At 37.5% G+C, this 22489-nt stretch overlaps 1 protein-coding gene across 1 annotated transcript in view; it reads right to left on the bottom strand.

Annotated features, from left to right (window-relative positions):
• Nucleotides 1-8475: 8475 nt before the first annotated feature.
• LOC140244130 (GRAM domain-containing protein 4-like) overlaps nt 8476-22489 on the bottom strand; it is a 31037-nt gene continuing 17023 nt past the window's right edge. The window contains exons 5-17 of the mRNA XM_072323771.1: nt 22284-22363; nt 20192-20342; nt 19767-19792; nt 18888-18979; nt 18143-18234; nt 17829-17877; nt 16510-16628; nt 15300-15409; nt 14336-14490; nt 12586-12721; nt 11052-11139; nt 9885-9966; nt 8476-8772 (exon numbers count right to left, since the gene is read on the bottom strand). Of these exons, the coding sequence (XP_072179872.1) occupies nt 8476-8772; nt 9885-9966; nt 11052-11139; nt 12586-12721; nt 14336-14490; nt 15300-15409; nt 16510-16628; nt 17829-17877; nt 18143-18234; nt 18888-18979; nt 19767-19792; nt 20192-20342; nt 22284-22363 (1477 nt within the window). The remainder of the gene's footprint in view (nt 8773-9884; nt 9967-11051; nt 11140-12585; nt 12722-14335; nt 14491-15299; nt 15410-16509; nt 16629-17828; nt 17878-18142; nt 18235-18887; nt 18980-19766; nt 19793-20191; nt 20343-22283; nt 22364-22489) is intronic.

Here is a 22489-nt window from a genome sequence, read left to right as displayed (position 1 = left end):
GAAAATTGAAGTCAGTTTGAACACGAAACGACTTTTCACTGCACTGTCTGGAGCATTCGGGTCCATGTAATGCGGAGCATGTCGTTAATGTTGAGCATGAGGAGAATCCGAACCCGAAAACGACCTCGGCTAGGAGACTAATGTCTAGTACTGATGAGAGCAGGAAGTGAGGAGTTTGGGGGAAAGGATTAGGAAAGCGAGTGACAGAGATTCGTGGGCGCGGGCGGGGCATAGCAGCAGAAAGACTTCTGAAAAATAAATAATAATAATAATGTATCGAGGAAGAAAGAAACTCTGGAAACCAGGGGTGAGACTGGGGAAAGGGGGAAGAGACAGGTAAGAAAAACCCAAAACAACACATTTTCGTAAGAATGATTCCAGCGAAAAAAAAAGAGAGGGGGGGGGGGGGATATCAATAAGTAGACATGGGGCAAAGGAACTAGTGACGGAAGGGAAGACTCGGGACTGACATTTTACGAGACTTTAGTTACGAGTCATGAAATTGGAAATGACCGGAGTATTATCGATAAGAGTCGCTTAGTCATGTCGCCATGTTATCGACAGATCATCAGAATGTAGTAGGTCATGTTACTCCTACATGTCTCGACTGGGCTCAAACTTCTTTGGTCTGTCTTTGAAGACGGTTAATGTTCTGGCATCGCCAGACAAAGAACGTGAACCCCGTACACTGATATCGCAGATCCACAGCTCACACAGAGTAACACATATACAACGTCACACACACACGCACACATACCCTAAAAAATACTTAAATCATCTCTCTCTTTCTTTCTTTATCTATCTATCTATCTATCTATTAATTAATTTATTCATTTATCTACCTACCTACCTATCTATCTACAAGTATCTATTTGTCTGTCAGTGTATGATCATAGCGGCAAAGCAAAACGAAACCGCAAGAACATACCTACAAGTATGCACATACATCATGTATACAATTAATGTACTTGTACAACGCACACGCACGGACCGGACACACATTATTTCATTACCGATAAATCTTTAATCACATTTAGAAAGGTTGTCGACAAAAACGACACTGGATGAGAACGACATGATAATTAGAAACATTTGTACAATGTAGTAAGACCACATGGTAGTATTAAACATTTTTCTTTCACCTTTCATTAGACAATATTATTGCAGGTATGAGGAGTACTGTTGACGGAACAATCAAGAAGAAAAAAAAAAAACAATTACGTGGTCCTCTGCATCACTGGTTATTCTAATATCGACACTACAATTTCACTTTGATAAATAATATAGAAAATGTCTTCTCTTATAACTGACGAGACATAATTTATGTTTGTCAAGCTGCATGAGCCTTGACGTGAAAAAGAAACATTAATCACAAATATACTGAAACACGTCAGAAACAGCAATTGAGAAGGTCAATATTTACAAAACACAATTGAGAAGGTGGTCTCGTGGTTTGATGGTAGGGGATACATCTTTCCCAACTTCGCACGACGATATCTCTTTATTTTACAAATACGTATCCACGCAGCTGTTAAGACAGCTACACAACAATAATATCGTCAAGGAATGTCAAACAGCAATGGAGCCAAGAGTTTTAAAAGTGCAATCATTGTACTGTGTATAGTGTATGTTTGTCTATTAAAAAAAAGTCCCCACCCCCCCCCCAAAAAAAAAAGAGAAAAGTACAAGATAGAACAAGTGATAATTTCCTATACTTCAAATCCTCCTCCTCCTCTTCCTGCTTCTCCTCATCTCCTTCCCTCTAAATATTTCCCTTTCCTCCTCAACTTCATCTTTTTCAGAGGCTCCTCTTCACCCCCTTCTTCTCTGAATCCTGTCCCCTCCTCCTCCTCCTCTTCTCTTCATCATCTTCATCTTCTATTCTCATCCGTTGCTATTTCCCTGCCAGGACCCTTTCCCACCCCACCCTACCTCCTCCTCCTCCACCTCCTCCTCCTCTTCTTCTCTTCATCACTATCCTCATCCGTTGCCATTTCCCTGCCAGGACCCTTTCCCACCCCACCCTACCTCCTCCTCCTCCACCTCCTCCTCCTCCACCTCCTCCTCCTCCTTTTCTCTTCATCATTATCCTCTTTCATTCCCTCTACCCTACCAGGACCCTCCCCCACCCCACCCTACCTCCTCCTCCTTCTCTTCTCATTCTCATGTTTCTCACCCTTCTGAGATATTGCAAACAAATATAAAGACTACATCCTTTTTTGTCATTGTTCCACACAAGGTAATTGCTTCTTAACCCTATTCTAACTGGGGGGGGGGGGTCAAATTGACCCCCCCCCCCTCGACGTTTCGCGCCACGATTTCGCAACGCGCAAAGATTTTGCTGCGTCATTTCACGACTTTTTTCATTGAAGTCTCCCGCATATTTTGAGACCAAATTTGCGACGTCCGGGTACACCGTTCTGAAGTTACGCAATGTTTTGCATATGCATGTCAACCAAAAAACAGCTAAAATTCATGATATCGTGTGCAAATCCAATGCAAATTGTGTTTTTGGGTTAAATTGATATAAATTAGATTATTTCAACTTTTAACCATTGAAATTAATCAATTCTAGTGTAGATAAGCCTGAAAAAGTGCCTGCAACAAATTTTGGCAAAAAAACAATAGAAAACAAAAGGTCGAAAAAACAATAAAATACATAAGAAATTAACAAAACAATAAAAAACAAAAGAAATTGACTTCGATTGTGCTAATTTTTTACAAGAAAATTGTTTTATGTGTCTTGAGGAATTCTGACACAAAAATTTAGCAATCCTCCAGTCTTTTTAATGGAGTTATAGGTGAAAATATGATTCCATGCAAAAATTTGCATAATTAATTTATTAAAAATAGAAAGGCAATATTTTCTATTGTATGACCATGTTATCTTGTAGTTGACATCCAGCTCTATCTTCAGGCAAAATTTCGCGGCGATCGCACGAACGGCGGCCGAGATCTGAAGGGGGGGTCAAATTGACCCCCCCTCAGTAAAAACTTGGTCTCAAATAGCCCAGTTAGAATAGGGTTAAACATGTTAGATATAAAAGCAATGAAATCTGCACTACAATCGATGCCTGTCTATCAAAATGTGATAAAGAGGCGTATAATGCATCTGCTGCTTTATGCGTTTCAGTGACATTAACATCATTTTGCTTCAAACATGCAAAGTCACTGCATTTGAGCATGACATCATGATCAAACTTACACATTTTCTTTTTGTTCCTAAGTGTGCTTTGATTGGAAGATCACGATTAACTTCTTATATGCTTCATGCAGAACAAAAACAAAACAAAACAAAACAAAGCAAGAAAGTACTTCTTATGTGTATTTCAAGACATAAAAGATGTTCTGTCAAATATATATTATGATATATATTTCTCTCTCTTTTTTTTTTTTTTTTTTTATAAGTTATAACTTATACATCCCAATGCAATGAACTCAAACTTCTTTCAGTATGAGCCCTGGATATGAAACAAACAAACAAACAAATATCAAAATTCAGTGACAATCTAGACAGGAAGAACATCAATGCAGCATGTCTGTACATCAGTAATGACACACAGCTAGTGGAGAGACAAGACACAGAGAACCAATAAGAGCATTTACACTACAAAGAATCAGAATCCCCCCCCCCAAAAAAAAAAAAAAACAATCATAGTTTTGCAGATTCTTCATTGACCACTAATGTCAGACACATCAAACTCAGGATGGTCCTACCTAAAGTGCTCCCCTAATATCTGTACCTGTACCAAGCATGGCTGAATTCTCTCAATAGTCACTACTTAAATACTATTACCGTATTTCAAAATTTGACAGTTACCTGGAACCTCTCATGTACACAAAATCGTTTTCCAAAATGATATAAGTTTATCATTGTACGATGGTCAACAAAAGTTGGTAAAATATTTTTTGCTTCACTGCTAAAAATCACCAAAGTCGACCTTGCCCTTCCAAGTTTACCAGATCTTCCCAAAATGACACCACTGAACTTCCTCACCGTGATCATTGCATCACATCATGTGTAGCTGAATTTCATTTATCAATACCGTTGCATTTATGTTTGAATTTTGTCCTTTGATCTTTACCTGTGATTTTTGGCATGACAAGCACCTTCTAATAAGCACATTATTATCCTTAAAGATGATAATTAAATTTTGATTGAAACATTTTGAGTTATTCTCAAGATGTTCTAGTAAAGAAAAACAAAATCACGCATGGACGGATGGAGAGAGAGAAAGACAACCCAATAATGTGATACCTCTCGGTCCGCTACAGGTTAAAAAATGATAATAATAAATACAGAAACAGCCAAAGAATGGGGTCAGTAACCACCACTCAAATTCATTAATCCAAAGAATGATCCCCAGACAAGATTAAGATTTAATTAGTGGTAATACGGACTACCCGGTAAATATTTTGCTGGAACATAAGTGGTGCATGATTACACAATATAGTTTATAACAAGAAGAAGAATGTCAAAATACATGTAGTCAAGGAGCTGGTAATTAGCCATTCAAATCTATAAGTCATTTCGTGATTATATGATAAGCACAATTAATATGAATGACATGAAAGATTAAGACTAGAAATCCTTTGAAGCAAGGTATTAGAAAAATAACTAGAAATGTCGCTAAGGCGACTGGTATGCCTCCGCTATAATGCATGATTCTCCTAATAGGTCTATAGTACATGTAGACAATGTGTGATAACATTTTCACAAAATTGGCAAAATATTAAAATGACAAGTTTGTCACAAATGTGTTGAATGTTCACCTTCCTTGACCTAGGTTTAATTGGATGAATAGGAGAGCATGTATTTGGGGATTTAAGGACTTAACTTGACTTTGACCCATTCATAAGTTTATGCATTGAGTAATTTTCAAGGTATGGAGAAAAAGTGCAATTTCTGTATTGAAAAGTACATTGTTACCATTTTCATCTGGCCTTTGACCCTAAAATACATACATAATCACTGTCAGGCAGAACATGCATAGATATGTAGTAAGTTTCAAGATTACTTGAGCCACTTCCAAGATATGGAGGAAAAAGTTAGTTCAGCACTTTCCCTTGATCTTTGACCTTTTGACCTTTGAGGCAAACAAAAAAAGAAAGAAAAAAAAAAGTTTCCAGAGAATCTCTATTAGGTTATACATGCATACACCAAGTGTAAAAAAAAAAAATCCTGCTGGCATTGCACAAATATGAGGGAAATAGTAAAATTTTGAAGTGCTGCCCTTGACCTTTGACCCCTGACCTTTGACCCCATGAACCCTTAAATTCTCTAGATAATCACTGCCAGTCAGTACATGTATATACACTACACATGTATGTTCCATGAAGATACCTTGAACAATTTCCAAGGTACGGAGAAAAAAATGAAGTTTTAATATTTTTACTTGACCTTTGACCTCATGACCCCAAACTTTCACCAGAGAATCTTAATTGGGTAATACATATATACACTAAGTTTCAAGAAAATATCTTCAGGCATTGCATAGATATGGTGGAAATAGTGAAATTTTACGTATTTGACCTTGACCTTTTGACCTTGAGCATGTGCATCCAAAAGTTGATAGGCACAACTTCACCCCCTAATACACAAACATGCCAAGTTTCATTAGGATACCTCAAAAGGTTTTTTTTAGTTACGCTGTCCACAAAATTCATTACGGACGGAAGGATGGACGGACGGACGGACAACCCGAAAACATAATGCCTCCGGCACCACTTCGTGGCGGAGGCATAAAAATGCCCCAAAAAGATAATGTTGTAGGTAAATGTGTTCCTTTGTCATACTTCATGTTTGTTTGTTTGTTTGTACACTTGTTTTCTTTTTCATCAACATGTGACAGAAGAACACATCCTATCAGCATACCTGAGTTTAATGTACCTGTAAATTCTCTATTCATGACAAACTTGGGGCAGCGCTCAAAGTACAGTCCACATACTGTATACGCCATATATTTCGCGAGTCTAAATTTTTGCGAATCGGGACTTCCCGACAATTTTGCGAGTGGTTAAATTTGCGATGGTGGAGTCCTGTACTGAACTGTCACATGTATACACATACGTCACAATCATATCAGCATTAGAGTCAATATTTTCGCATGTTTTTAATTTCGCGAATAGCAGCTGACTCGCGAAATTTGTGAAAATAAAAACCTCGCGAAATATTCAGCGTATACAGTACCTAATCATATTCTAATCGAACATTCACCTACTAGTGACTTGTGCAGTAAGCAAGGCATCATTATACTGGCTCAGTGCAATCACAATGCAATTCAATTCAATTCATAAGAGGATGAATTCAATTCAATTCAATTCAATTCAATTCAATTCATAAGAGGATGAATAACCTTCCATGTTATCCATATAAAACCCCCTAAAAAAAAAACAAGTATAAAGAAAAGAAGAAAAACTTAGATAATGATTATACATTGTTAACAGAATTACTAGTATTTATTGCATATAGTGATGTATTCGTAACTCTTCATCCAATATAGTATATACACAAAAAGTTCTTTTTGTAAAGGTTATACAAGATGATACGAACATACACCTAACAACAACAACAACTACACACAATCCATTCTTATCTGTCCTCATGCTATTATTACATTCATAAAATTGTTCCAGCAATTTCATCCTACACATTTGTAAACTGCAGTGTATTCTGTGACAGGTTTGGTTTTGGAACCTGTCCAAATTCCTCTTCAAAAAATTCCATTTACTAATATATGAACAATCATTTTCTTGATCTCTTGCTTCACTTCTCTGTTATCTCCGAAGGGAGACAATATAAAGTGTACTCTCTTGATATAGTCATCCTCCCCATCTTCTTCTTTACAATTACTATACTGGGACTTATATATGACTCTGGGATGTTGAAATGATGTATTTCAGTTTGTGACTTACAATACAGAAATAGTACGAAGTTATTTACAGTAACAGGGATGACATAAATTGAAAATGTTTGGTCACCACAGGGAGAGTCATTCAAGGCATTACAAACCTGAAGTACTGCTGCAGAGGAATGATCTGAACCGTTGATTTGGAAGCAAAATCTCTAGCTACACATAAAAATTTGGTGGGGCATCGGTGGTATTCCAAGACAGGGTCACAGTGTGGAAGGCATATCAAGGGTGCAACTGCATCTCACATGGTGAAGAACAAATTGAAAACACAGGCTTTGCACTCTTTCAGAACCTGAACCTTAGTAAGCCAATAACAGAATTAAAACAACACTTAAAAGTTCATTTGAAAGTTTCATGATGTGAAATTCTAGTTTGATTTCCATGAGGCGGAAGGATGAAAAGAAAAACACACCATACCAAGCACTTTTACTCCCAATAACCTTGCCACATCTTCTGCTGTACATAAACCTTTTTCCCCATGAGAAACGCTTCATATTCAACCGCAAATAATATCCATGGCTCTAAACATTTTTTAGAAAACTACCAACTTGTATATGTGGATAAAAACAAAGTATAACAGCAGAAAAGAGTCCTGTGTGCGGGATAATCTATGTAACAAATTTCTGCTTTTCACCTGCTTGGTCATGCCCATCTGCTTCTTACAATGGCAAAAGTTAAAAAGGCTTCTTGAATTAACTCTCTTCATGGCATGGAATACGTGTATATGAGGCACTGCTTATTTCATGGTCATTGCACGCCTGACAATGACATCACCCATTTTGGTATTGTATTGATTTTGGCACACAATGGTGTAGTGGATAAGGCTCAAGACTCTTAAACAAGAGGATCACTGATTCAAGTCCTTCCTGGTGTCAACAACCACATACAAGATATCTTATCCACACTGTCCCTCTTCATCCAAGTGCATCAATGGTTACATGGAATTGTTGGTGTGATAAACAAAGTTTGGGCCATTTGGGAAGACAATATTTACATGCAGAAGGCTTCCCTTGGGTAAATAAGACCAAAGCATATCAGTTTTCTTATTATAATTGTGACCACCTATGACCATGGATGCTTTCTCATAAACCTACTGCAATGCTTGGTTGTTCTGCTAGGTATTAAATCTACAGCATCTACTTTCTACACTGAGGGACAGCTACATGTCCGTGGTGTCAGCAACATTCTCATGTAGAAATCACTTCATCAGAATCATGCCCATCTCGCATCACTTGTCAGCACCTATGGAGTCACAGCTGTGTCCAACAACTGGCCGGCTGTGGTTTCCTGACTTGCCATCCACGCAGCTGGTTCAATCTCCTTTCTAATCTAACTCCATGCTCTACCATGCACCTTGCCTCTGGTATCTATCTTGTATCTATGACTTACCAGATCGCACTATTACCACAAGTTTGTGCCCATGGCACTGGTATCCTTTCCTTTTCCTGTTTGTATGCATGCTACTTCCCCAGTCTCTAAGACACACTGCTATCTTCTAATAGATTTCCGAGATGCTGTCCGGCCCTCTGTATTATCAGCTGCCCATCAAAACCTTGGTACCTTAAGATTCCTCTGAGGCACTGGCGGTACCGCTACCATCCTCCGGCGCCGCTGCCGGTGCAGTTTCCATGGTGCTGCTCCTGGATTCCCTGGTATCAACCTGTTCTCTTTGGCTCTGGCTCTGGCTCTGGCTGTTCTGGTGCTGGAGGGCCAGCTTGGCCGCCTGCCAAGTCTGACAGATCTTGTCGTGGACAGCATCCCGGCCGAGAATGCCGCCGAAGAGGATGGGTTTGTCGCTGGACGACAGGTGGATCTGGATGGACATGCCTGACCCCGGCATGAAGCCAAAGGGCTTGGCCTATCATGAGGAAGACAACAATTTATGATGGAAGGGACTATTCTTAGCAGGAATAATTGCTAACAGAGACTAACCCATTGTCACAGCACAGGTGTATACTGGGATCCGTTAAAAACCCCTTCACATACATTAGATCTCTTCTTATGCTCACAGCCTAATTAAGATTGATGAAATTATAATGATTTTTGTGTTCATAAAGACAACTAAATCTGTCAAAGAGGTCTTTCAGATGCAACATATGCAATCATCCAAACATGAGCTCATAAAGGCTCACGCAAGTGCAATATGACATCACCCTACCAAACCAATGATATTTCAAGTGAACAGAAGTGCCACATGCCAAGATGAAATCTCATTCTTAACTTGGGTTTCAAATCTCACAAACCTTCACTCTGATGTTCGTGACTCGCATTTCCCCAGGCAACCACCATTATTCTTTTAACCCGTTGAAGACTATCCCTGAGTATACTGGGGCAGCTGTCTATGGGAAATGCACGAGCTTGTCATCTAATAATGGGTTTCCAGTTTTGAGTCTGGATGAATGGTACACACAGATGTTGCCTCCAATGCAGTGCTAAGACAACCTTCATTCAAAAAAAGATCATCCCACACTTGTCATCTCTATGCGTCCTTACCCCAGTACAGCGGATGACTGACATTCTTTAATTTGGTTTTAGAAGTTGTGCAAGAGATGGGATTTTGATTGCTATGCATCAATAAAAGAGCGCATTTGTTTAATGATGTATGGCTGTGGTGGAGTTAGAACACATACTGTAAAACGAGGAATGTTTGCGAGCATTTTACTTTCGCAAATTTTGCGAGAGCCAAGATTCACAAAATTAAAATGCACATGTCTTGTCTTGTCTTGTCTTGTCTACACTATACACATTGAATGTTAGAGGCAACTTAAGAAGATTTCATGCCCCGAAAAAGGCCGTCGACTCCGATTCGCGAAAATTTCATGCCGCAAAAATACTGTGTTTTACAGTAGCACATTGTAGGTATGGAGAATCTGGAGAAGAGGTTGGGCTCCTCAGAATCTTACAACCTTAAAAGTGTCTTGCTGTTGATAATAATAAAAAAAAAAAGCATATGTCAAGAAGTGCATTCACCTTTTCAATCTTCTGAACATCCTTGAATGGGATCATCATGTTGCCCTCCTTTGCCAGTCTGGATTTCTCAAAACACAGGAAGCTGGTCAAAGAAGCAAACATGGTAGAAAAAAAAAATATGATGTCTGAAGATCTTGTACATATAACATACCTACAACAACAAAACGTGATTCCTCCTACAGAATTGCATAATCAACTTGAATTAAGACACAATGACCTACTCTGGGTCAGTCAGAAGCACACGTAGGCTGACATCAAGGTTTGAAAGTTCATATTCAACATAAGTATAATTCTAACTGCTGCAACATGACAGAATATGTGATAGAGAAAGAAATGACACACAAACACCATAACTCTTTGTTCATCGCTCGCTTTCTTTATACATGCCAGTTTGATTATGATAATGACAGTCAACTTCTCAAAATACCTATCACATTTGTACATCACTGAAGACAGAGGTGGGTCTGAATAATGAAACTATCCTGATAGGGTGAAAAGGGCACTGACCCCAAGCTTGCCAGCAAATTATTACAAATAAGTCGACGATCCAACTGAATCAATGACTTGTATGTGGATATCAAGTTATGGTGCTTCTGAAACAGATTTTAATGGGGATAATCTGATACTCCTTGAGACCAATGATTTTACCATGGTAATAAATGTTGTCATGATGTCATAAATTGACATAACATAAAAATGTAAAAGTAAACATGAGTTTGTCTCCTCGTTTGCTTTTCACATCCATACATGCATACACAATACACAAACACACACTGATACAATAGGGAGCTTTAGATCATGATGCGGACGTTCATCAGAAGAAAAAAAAATCCCTGCGCGAGACTGCTTATCAAAACGATCTCGCATCATCTGAGATTTCACAATGGTTCTGGGCCATTTTAGCATCAGCTCAAATTCACGATGCAGAGAGCCACTTGATGCCACCATAACAAATTACTTATGAGGGTGCTAGTTTACTTTGCATAGGCTGCATTTTTGTGAAATCTTAAGCTATTATCTTTGAAGCATGACGCAGGGAGAGAGGAGAACGGTCGATGCAATCATCGTCTTAATGTCTGCATAGTAGATCTAAAGCTTGCTACTAGCTCAGGTGAGCAGGACACTTTCCCAATGATGACAAACTATCTAATTTCAAGGTATACGTACCTCTTGGTGAGATATAGTCTACCATTCTTGAAGGCACCTGCTCTGGTGTTCTTGGTAATTAGCGTACATCGTTTCCCATCTTTCCAACCTGATGAAGAGGAAGAATTTAAAAAACAAGAAAAGATAAGAATTGTTTCCCATCGTAACAGAAGTTCAATGTGTATGACATGCAATTATTGGTTTCTATGATGCAAATAACATCATTCTTTGAGCTAACGTCCAGATCATCTTAGTTGACTGGGTTAATATCAAAACAAGAACAATGAATTTTGCATCTTACAGGACCTACATGTAGCTGAGGTAACAGCTTCATCTTCTTCTTTTTTTGTTTTTGTTTTTTTTTTTGCTAATGAATTTATATTCACTGGCCAGAATGCAAAAAAGGTGGTCTACGTGTAAATGTAGACCATAGTTTACCGATAACTATTTAGGGCATGTGAATGCGCTCGACTCATTGTAGCTGCTGACAGAGGTCTAATAATAAAAGCACCTCTTGGCAAATTATGCTCATTTTTGCACATAACGGAAGAGTATATGCTATTAAAACCATGGATTTGATCTGAGGAACCTTTGTAAATTCTGTCTGCAAGTGTATGTAATGCATGATCATGATGAACTTCAGACTCTAACCATAATGTTAAAAGAATCAAAAAGAAACAACTTTAGCCACTCCACGCTGCATTGACAAGTTTGTCTGTGATACTCTTTGTTCTAGTTTATGAAATCGTTATTACTCTCTTCAGGATATGAGGGATTTCACAAAATTCTGAAATACAAAACATTAAAATGAATGAAGAGTGGCAACATTTTATGGTTCACTTATAAACCCCACGACAGATTCCTACGATTCCTGAACAAACATAATAAATTTCAAACTCTGCAATTACTAAATAGAAACAAATAATGTTACTCCATCTATTCCCTGTTTGGATGTAAAAATCATACACTGATAACAAACAGGTAGTACAAAATTCTCCTTTAGGCCTATATCCTCATTGTACTTCAATGGCCTTCATGGTGTACTTTCACACAATTGGACCACAGTACGGACTTGTCTATACTTTCTGCTGCTATGAAGTTTTGTTTCATTCATTTCATTGTGTCTCATCTCATAAATGTCTCATCTACTTTCATTTTGCTTCATTATTAATTCCAGCAAACAACAACAACAACAACAACAAAATAAAAAACTTGCAAGCTTGGGCAATGTGCATGGGCTTATTATTACAGGGTTTTATGTGCTGGGGCACTTTCATAGTGTAACTTGCCAAGATATTCATCAGCATTCAATTACAATCTCTCCAAATGTATAAGACCTAATTGTAAGTTAAATAGCAATCTCACCGAGGTGTAGCAATCTGCCTCAGTCCGACATAGGAAGGCCACAGTGACACAGAAGGGATTAGGAGCTTTGTGTATTAAATCTCTATTCATTGGCAGTTACATTGTACTTTCCAGACATATGTGCTAATCTGAACAAAAAAAAGCACAGTTTTAAAGGGTAACAGGGGGTACAGTGGAAGTCTAGACTCACCCGGTAGTGGCTGCTCTGATTCAGGCAAGCTGAAAGACTGGCTGAAGGCTTTCCACCTCTTACTGGCCGATCTGGAACCTAAGGACTCTTCCTCTGCTGCCCTAATGGTGATTCCTTCGATGTCAGGCACCAAGAACTACCAGGAAAACATACAATATAAAATATGGTATTACTTTTATTATATATATATATACAGTTCGACCTCGATTATCCGGCCTCCTTTTATCCGGAAATCTCTATTATCCGGACGCATTCACGCAGTGAAGGACTTTTTTTTTTCATCCAAAAATTGAGAAAAAACAGTGACTTTCATGGATCTATTTCATTAGTTTCATAAGATGTGCATGATAGGTTTCTCAATATCTAATGAGGTATGTATGATTTTGACATAAAGATATACTTTATTTTTGTGAAGAAGGGACTACAATTTTGCGCAGGCTAGCATAGATTACACCACCGTTGCGGGGTACGCTACCTGCCTAGCTGCCAGTGCACTGGGACGGCAGCTTGGACGGCAGCTATATACATTAACATTGTGTCTCCCATATCCGGCCAATTCGCATATCCGGATGAGCGCCAGTCCCGACATGGCCAGATAATCGAGGTCGAACTGTATATATACACATATATATATATATATATATATATATATATATATATATATATATATTGAGACTATTTGACAACTGTAAAAGCGGAATTTTTGCATACCAGGAGTAGACATTTTTCGCATTTTGCTGATTATGAAAAAAAGAATTAAAGTGTGTACATTTTTATCTCATTGTTTGAATTTTTGTTATTTGTAGTTTTCTTCACGGCCATAAGTCCTTTAGCCCCAGTGAATTAGCTGTCATAACGCAGACTTGTTACCTTTTACTGTTGAATGTGCTGCCGAAGCCCTTTACCATCATGGCAGCGATAAAACATTTGAATTGCTCACTCAATTTCCGTCGCCATCCCCAAAACAGAAAACACACATAATTCATTCTCCCTGACCAAGCATTGAAAATCAATTGTGTGAAAATTTCCGATTTGACAGTAACTCCAATTTGAACATCAGTTTACTGTTTCCTACTTGGGAAGCACAATTCACACACAGCCCAAATAACCTTCTTTATAAGCAGGATGTGCATGCTGTTATCTATCAAGAGGGTTGCCTTGTGTATGTAAGACATCGTAACATAAAGTTAAGTTCTACATAGGAAGACATCCCTTCTTCATCACTGATGTTGAATGATCAAACTCAAACTGGACCTGTACTGAACCAAGACAACGGCAGTGTCATAACATGAATACAACCCACATCAAGAAACCCATGCCTCACTTTTAACCCTTTAGCAACTAAAGATTCTGTACATAATGACCTACGGTTCCCTGGAAGGTACAGTAATATTGCTCTCATTTCAACAACTTTCTAAAAAAAATTAAAATAGCTTACGGCATGTTTATTGTTGTCTATTATCAGATATGATTATTTGAAAGCCTATTAAGACTTTATCAAGAGAATGGTGTGTCACAGAAGTAATTCTGACATACTTTGATATTGATGTTTGACCTCTTTGAAAATAAAAAAATATATATCATTATGAAACAGAAAATCATTAAGCACAAAACCATGAAAAAAATAACAACAATAGACGGGTGGTTTCCAGTGTTCAGTTGCTAATGGGTTAAAGAGGCTTCCTAACATGAACTTGACCAGCATCAAGAAACACAGGCCTCATTTATTGAAGAGGCTTAATGAAAGTACCTGTTCTCTCTCCTCGCTAGCCAGCCTCTGTTCCAGCTCAGCGTTGGTGGGCACTTCCCGGAAGAGCTTCTCTTCAAAGCTGTACCGTGCCTTCAGACGTGGGTACCTCCTTAGCACTGGGTTCATGAGGAAGATCTTTACTCCCAGAAATAAACCTGAGAAAAGACCAGCCAGATGATTGATGAAGAAAGATTAAAATGTTCACACTCTTTTAATAGATCTCTTATTCCAGAGGATTTTTCTTACTCACAATTAAGCAATTAACACAATTGTAACTTTAAACAACCATTGCAATTAATATTACAACAGCTAGACCATAAGCATTCAGCTCTGAGCACTCATGCCATTACTACGGTAACTGAATTTGTCATCTTAACTGCTTGCAAACTCCTGTATGAAACAAGCTCCCGGTAAAAGATTGGCTTAGATTTAAGCATAGTTCAAAGTAGTACATTAATTTTTTTTTTCTGTAATGAAAAAGGTACCTGGAAATAGACAGGTTTTGATATAAACTTAAATGTAATTGCAAGTAGTAAATCTATCTACGCTATTTCTCTCTCTTCCAATAAATGGCTTTGGGAACATAAGAATATGTAAAAGCTCAGAGTAATGCGATGTTTACCTGTTGGTAAAGATTTGCAGAAAGAGTGAGGAAAACCTCTATAGACCTGGAGATAATGCATACATACAGTGACATTCTTATAATGAGTATTGCTCTATCAAAAAAAAAAAAAATGTCTGTACAATAGAAAGGAGAATGACCACCAAAAATATATGTAAAAACCGTTTGTCTTCATGATTTAACAAACATTACTCTACAATATATACACCTATGACTGATGTTCAGATATAGATAATAAACAGACTGGAAGGAAGAGAGGGGGAAAGAGACAGACAGACAGAAAGACAGACAGACAGACAAACAGAGACTCACAGGTTTAAAGCTATTAAAGTGCAAACTCACCTACAAAGAGAAGGAGCGACGACCCTGAGACAAACAGTGAAACAATGAAAGCTACTACCAGGTTTCTGTACAGCTGCTTCGTGAGATCTTCATTGGTCCAATAGAGAAAACTGCATGAAATCAAAAGCAAAAACACACACATAAACATTGATTAAAGCTATAATTGTCATCACATGGTCTGTTTAGCTCAGAAGAGGCCAATCACAAATGACAGAATGTCCTTAATTACTTGCTTTGTTTTTGTTTTTGTTGTGGGTGTGTTGTTGTTGTTTTTTATTTTGTTTTGTCTTGTTTTTGCAGGACAATATGTGACCGTGCACCTCAAAACGAACACAAAGTCGCACACACTGATTTTGCATGAGAACTGAAAATAAGTGAAATGGGTCAACCTAGCCGAACTTGACTTTTTCATATTTTCTGAAAGAGCAGGTCTTCTTTTACATTATGTTAAAATTTGGTATCATAAAACGGGTAGGAAAGTGTGTTTTTTTAGCAGTTTATCTCGAACATTTTTGGTAGAATAGTGTGATTACGTGTGTCTTTAGAATCCCTTTTTCATTTCTGAAAAACCTTGTCCACACTCTTCACTTTCAACTCTAATAACTTTTGAAAGGATAGTGCTACTGCTTTGAAAGTTGGCATTAATTATGGACAGAATGTGTTAATGAGGCACGCTCAATTTCAGTTTAATCTGATAATCCCTTCATTGTTGTTACTCTTGTGGTTTCCTTCCTGTTTTTTGTCCCATTCATCGCACAGCCAGCACGGTTTAGGAAAGATTAAGCGCTTGAATAGACACTGTACTTCAGAGCCTCTTTTCTCAGTTCACACTTTTCCTGAGTTTGTGCTTTCTTTCCAATATTTAGATAGGTTAGGAGAGTCCATTTGATTTGAGTTATACATCATTTTAAAGCTTAAAGTCTGCTCTTTTAGAATATGGTCTTAATTAAAAATTCATATCTGGCGACTTTTTGTTTGTTTTGAGGTGCACGGTCACATATTCAGAAATCACACCATTTTATCATCTCCACTCAATATTTTCAAACCACAAAAAGTATTTTTGACCTCTTCTTTCCTTTCATTATTTTTCAGAAATGTGTCATAAATGTTTTGTTTTGTTTTATTGTTTTGGGTTTTTTTTTCACAAGTGTGCTGTTCAGAGTTGCATTGAAGTTCAAACCATCATCAGCAAGAATTGTGCACAACTCACTTGCGAATCTTTTCCATTTGGTCGGCTAAGTGACCCAGGAGATTTTGCACTTTCCGACTAACGTGGAGCACCAGCTGGAAACGATCCGACATCGACAGAGGGGGCCCTTCGTCTGGTGTCTGAGAATTTTCATACAAAAACACGACACATGTTTGTTTCTACAGAACTTCACCTCAAGGATGTCTCTTACAGGATTATGGTGCTCTTATTATTCAACAATCCCCCTAACATCATAATATCTACATAAATATTACATGATATGCAAAATTCATTCAACAGCCTGCAAAATGTTCTTGAATGCAAATTGTCTCCCACACTCCTCAGCTGACTACTTCACATGAAAACATTTGCAAGTACATGTAACTCTTGATGCTGGAAGCTACAAGAGAATAAAAAACAAGCTGAGGTACAGAGCATGTCTATGGAACTACCAGTATGTTGTGGGCAAGGACTTAAATCAGCAGATTGGGGTCCTATGACTATCAACTTACATTTTTGAACTCTCTCATAAGTTATATGCTTGTATGCTCACAAAAATAAACAAATGAACAAAACAAGACAAAACAACAGAGACTTATTAAGAAATACAATCTTAACCCGTTGAGGATGAGTCCCGAGTATACTCGGGCAGGTGTCTATGGGAAATGCGCGTTGTAGCAAAATCAAACCGTCCTCAACGGGTTAAGATACAGGAGAATGACAAGGAAGTGCTGAGGTTATTATGCCTAGGTTCAGTAGTGGTTCAGTCACAACTTATAACGCATTGCCTATGGTTGCTCTAACTCTCTGTACAGTTCCTTCCAAGCAAATTTATTATAAGACATTGAATCAGTTTTAAATGATGCTAAAAACAGCTGATCACAATCACACCACAATTGCATGAAATACTGCAGTATGTGCCTGGCACACACATCACGTACTCACACACACACATAGAGCACATACATAAATACAATTCAACTGCCACATTTTTGTTACAATTCATAATATAGGTATTTGAATTGTGTTCAAATGGACATGTCAGTTAATATTGATATATTACATATGTCACATGCACACACACATACACAAACACACACACATATATACAGTGGCGGATCAAGAGGGGGGCACAACCGGCGCACGCCCCCCCCCCATATTTTTCGTTAAAAACAAAAGAAATAAAAAGAAAAAAAATGAAATGAAACCCGGAAGTGGCACCAGAAATATTAGTTGTGCCCCCCCCCCCCTCCCCCCTTTACAGAATTCCTGGATCCGCCCCCGAATATAAATTCATAGGTGCACACAAAGATAAACAGATTGCATCTCAGGCATCTTACCACTTCAACAAGATGGTAGGGAAGCAGGGAGAACTGGATTATCCAACCTCTGTATAGGAGAAAATAAACAAAACCAACAACAGAACAAGTTTCAGTGTAATTTCATCTGTAACTGAGAGTCAATGCAACGCTTTGCAGACATCACTAGTCAACAACATTTTTTACTGTGTAGCTGATTTTCTGACTATGCTGGGTTTTTGTTTCTTCTGCAAATGGTAAATTATGCCTTTGATTTCCTGTCTGATGACCTAGCTAATGCTTTGCAGATTTGGACTGTCAACAATAAAGAAACATAAAAACACATTTTATCTCACCTGGAGATGAAGTAGGTTGTGGTCAGATACCAAATCATGAGACCCAGCACCACCGTTGCACACCAGCCTCTCCATACTACATACATGTATAGCTATGAAGAAGAGACCAACACACATATCAGAGGTGGAGCTCATACCAATAGGCAAAGACATCTCTACATATTTCATGTTACATTAGTGATCTGTCACTGAATATCAATTCTCTGCTTTTGATATCCTTCAGACTCTTTTCAAGGATGTAAACTGAACTTTGTCTTATTCTATATCCAGAACCTACCATAGGAATAGTATGAAAGTCATTCAAAAATAGTAGCATTTTTGAGAAAAATCAGCTTTGGTTTAAACATGCAATCAAGTCGCAAGAAATTCAGCATTTAAATGCATTGGGTCAATTAAAACGCAACTGTAACATGCTCTCCCCCCCCAAAAAAAAAAATAAATAAATAAATAAAATAAAATAAATAAAAATGTCAAGCTTCAAGCCATCCTCTGACTTTAGAATTTGGGTTCCGATTTTCAAAAAGTCCGAAGACTATTAAATTAATGTGCTACATGCAAACAATTTGTTCATAAGATCATTGTACAATTTTGGTGAATGAAGTGAATTAACTCTGAGAATATAAATTGCAAAAAAGGAAGTGGAAGAATACTTTTATACAGATTTATGCACTATGTCATCAAATGAGGCAAGAAAAAGCATTCCTCTGTATTCATTATTTGAAATGAATCATACGGGCAAACTCACCAAAAACACCAGGACTGTGCACGCTGGTGATTTCCAAGACACTGCAGCTGCCACGGCTCGACAGAAGAGTAGCCCGGGCTCATAGCCAGCCTCTGAAACCCAATCACAAGCATGCATTATAAGAACAAAACAGAAAAAAACTGCAATAACCTGACACAAGATGTGTTTTATATCTTGTACCTGACACTAAATGAGTTTTATACCATGCATTGGCATTTGTAACACCTAATGCACACGTCATGTATTGCAAAATAGAGATGTATTTTTCTGAACATTATGCATTCATAATGATGATAATGTTCATTTTTACCATAAAATTTATCATAAAAATTATCATGCAATCTTAAAATTCAAAATCCAATATAATGAGCATGTACAATGATGCATATTTACAACTTTCATCACTAATAAAGAGCTTCTCATATCTGAAGTTAACTCACACAAATTGCATCAGTCACAGTATATGTATTATTGTAATTTATTTCCTTTGATATATACTAATATTATATATATAAACTAAAGTTAAGCAAAAAAAAAAACCAAACAAACCAAACAAACAAAAAACAAAATGCTAGAGGTTATTTATGTAGTCCTCAATTAAGGATTTACAAGTATCACATAGACATAAAATTTAATGAAATTTTTCTCCACTGGGGTCAATAAAATAAATGCACAAATCTGGGATTAATTGGTATGAGTATTAAGATAGCTCATAGACAGTACTGTTGGCTGTTCATGTTCATTCAGCTATTTTGATATGCATTGAAATTATTACCTTACAATGGATAACAAGAATATACTGTACAGTATCAGATTGAATTCAACTGATAAGTTTAAGGCAGAAATAACAGATTCCAATTACAGAGGTTTGCCACTTACTGAATCTCTTTAGGTTTTCTTTAAGCCTGCAAGAAAGGTACAAAAATAAATGATTCATGAGAATGCAGTTTACAGTTATACTCAAAACGTTATCGAAATATATCAGCGTTCAAATCTTCCATTTCAGAGTGATTTGAAAAACATGTCAAATATTTATATTTTGTCACATATCATTCCATTGTGAACAACATAGCAACATCTAACACATAGAGAATGGTATATTTTCTTCTTTATGATTCTTCCACTTCACCTTAATAGAAGGTTTACAACGTACCTCTTCTGTATTTGTGTCTGATTCATGTTATAATTTTGCTACTTTATATGAAAGACATCTATACAGATCAATTAGATACATTTGAACAGATAAAAATCAATATTACTGTTGTTGTTGTTGTTGTTGTTATTGTTGAGGTTTTTTTACTCACTTCTTGACGGTCAGCTCATCTCCCCCGGCAACAGGCTCCGGTTCCGCTTCATCGGCCTCCTCCGTCATGTCGCTTATCACAGACAAGACTCTCTCCATAACATAATTCTGAATCTTCTCCCATCTACTTGGTGGAGGACTGTCAAAGCCATCTGTAGAGGGCGTACATTGTCATTGTTATTGTTATTGTTCATTTTCCATCTGTGAAGATGGCTGGATGGCCCATATTCAGCTACACTAAACTGGTCTTCCATGGGGTCCAGTTGGATGTGAGGTGGGACCACTTCACCGGGTTAAACACCTTGCTCTTTGCGATGAAGGAATGAAGCTGGATCTTTTACGTGCATGAGTTGTGACTCTCTCATACACGAGACCTCCATTTTATGTCCTATCGGAGGGACAGAGTGTTTTGCCTCTTGCTAGAGGGGACGGTATGTTTACACACAACATTGCTCAGTCCAGACTCAGGTTCGAACCCGGGCCCATAGGACCGTGAGGCAGACGCGCTGCCGACTGAGCCAACCGTCCAACTCACCGTACATCATAATGAGTGCAGGTACAATTGTTACACTTTAAAGGCTTTATTTACCACACGTAGATGAAACAAAAACCCAGCTTTAGTGATCTAAAATAATTCTATAATGTGAGTTCGGGGTGGAAACAACCAATGTAAAAATTTGAATCAGTATAACAAATGTTGAGTACTGTTAAATACACAAAATGTGAACAATACTTATAATAAAAATGTTTCTAGACTAAACGTCTACAGTCACCGTTTATTGATAAAAATAATGATAGCTCCTTGTATTTGGGGCTTTATCGCAAATTTTTTTATGTGGTAGGATGTTTTGTGACACAACTGACCAACACATATGTATTTAATGTGATATCTCAAACATTTTTTTAAATCACTGCTCCCAATGGTATACAGTGCCCTTGATATAAGATACATACCCATATCTACAGATGTTTAGAGTCCTTTAGACAATCATCTAGACACTACAGCCTACAGGGACTTATCTTTCACATTTTACATTTGAAAACTGATCTTGCATGTCACCATCAAACAGTCTCCACCAAGATTCTTGTATTCCGGTCGGACTTTGAATAGGATACACCAGGTTCATTGAGATAATTGGTACAATGTATAATGCTCCAAATTTCCATGTAGAGGAAAATATTTATCCTTGAAGATGAAACTCTGCAAATTGTACCTGACTATTTACCCTTATCAACGTATTTGATAAACTAATTTCCAACCAGTTTGGAAGTGCAAAATGAAAGAAAGTACTTCTTCATTTTGGTTGCCTTCTTTGCGCAGCTCCTTGTAGACTTACTTGAAATTTGACAAACATTGAAATCTTTATGAATTAATCACTTGTTTTGTTTTGGAAAGAATGTAAAAAATTTTGGCAACTTTTTAATCATATGATATTCTTCTGAGACATGGCACATCTTGGAATAGAAAAGAAATATCAGGCACTAAAATACTACGGCTATTCAGAGTCATTCACTGAATGACGTAACAATTTTCATGACCACTCAGCAGAAGTGTATATTATATGCAAATCTTCAACGAGTCATTTTATGGCACTTTGTCTGGGTGCGGCTTATCTCAGAAGCCCCATTATACATGTAGTGTAGATTTATCAATGGATCTACATGCTGCATAATTTATCACTCTCGACAACATCCCTGTACAGCTTGTCTGCAAAGTAATTATGTTTCCAAAAATAAACATGAGCTCTTTATTCTCATTACTAACAATTCAAGTCTGTCATTTTACACAAGAAATGACAGTCTGCTGGTATCCACAGCTGGATGACATTATCTATTACAGATTGAAATGATTCTGATTCAGTTTGAGACACATCCCAACACACATACACACACATACACACCCTAAACCATAAAGGATAGTTCATGACCAAGACATAAAGGAATCTGGGGAGAGAAAAGTGTTTCAAAAAAAAAAAAAATTGTGATTGTGTATAAACAAATCTTTTATGATGTACTGTTTCAATTCAAATTCATATTGAAATATTTCTAAGAAACACTTCATGATTTTAAGGATTTTTTTTCAGGATACGAACCAAAGAGAGATGATTCATCACAGAGTGTGGTAGTGGGTGCATTCACCTCCTCAGCGTCTCCAGAAATCTGGTGCGACATTCTGAGAAGCAGACAAATCCATACGATACAAATAATAGACTGTTCAACTGTGATAAGGGAACTTGTTCCAATATACAGTTGGCACCTATTTATTGGGATTACTCAACTCCTTATGCTTCAAATACTG

The sequence above is a fragment of the Diadema setosum genome, chromosome 2 (genome assembly GCF_964275005.1).
Source record: "Diadema setosum chromosome 2, eeDiaSeto1, whole genome shotgun sequence".
NCBI lineage: Eukaryota > Metazoa > Echinodermata > Echinoidea > Diadematoida > Diadematidae > Diadema > Diadema setosum.
The sequence above is the reverse complement of the archived record's forward strand: the minus strand, read 5'-3'. Positions and strand labels throughout refer to the sequence as shown.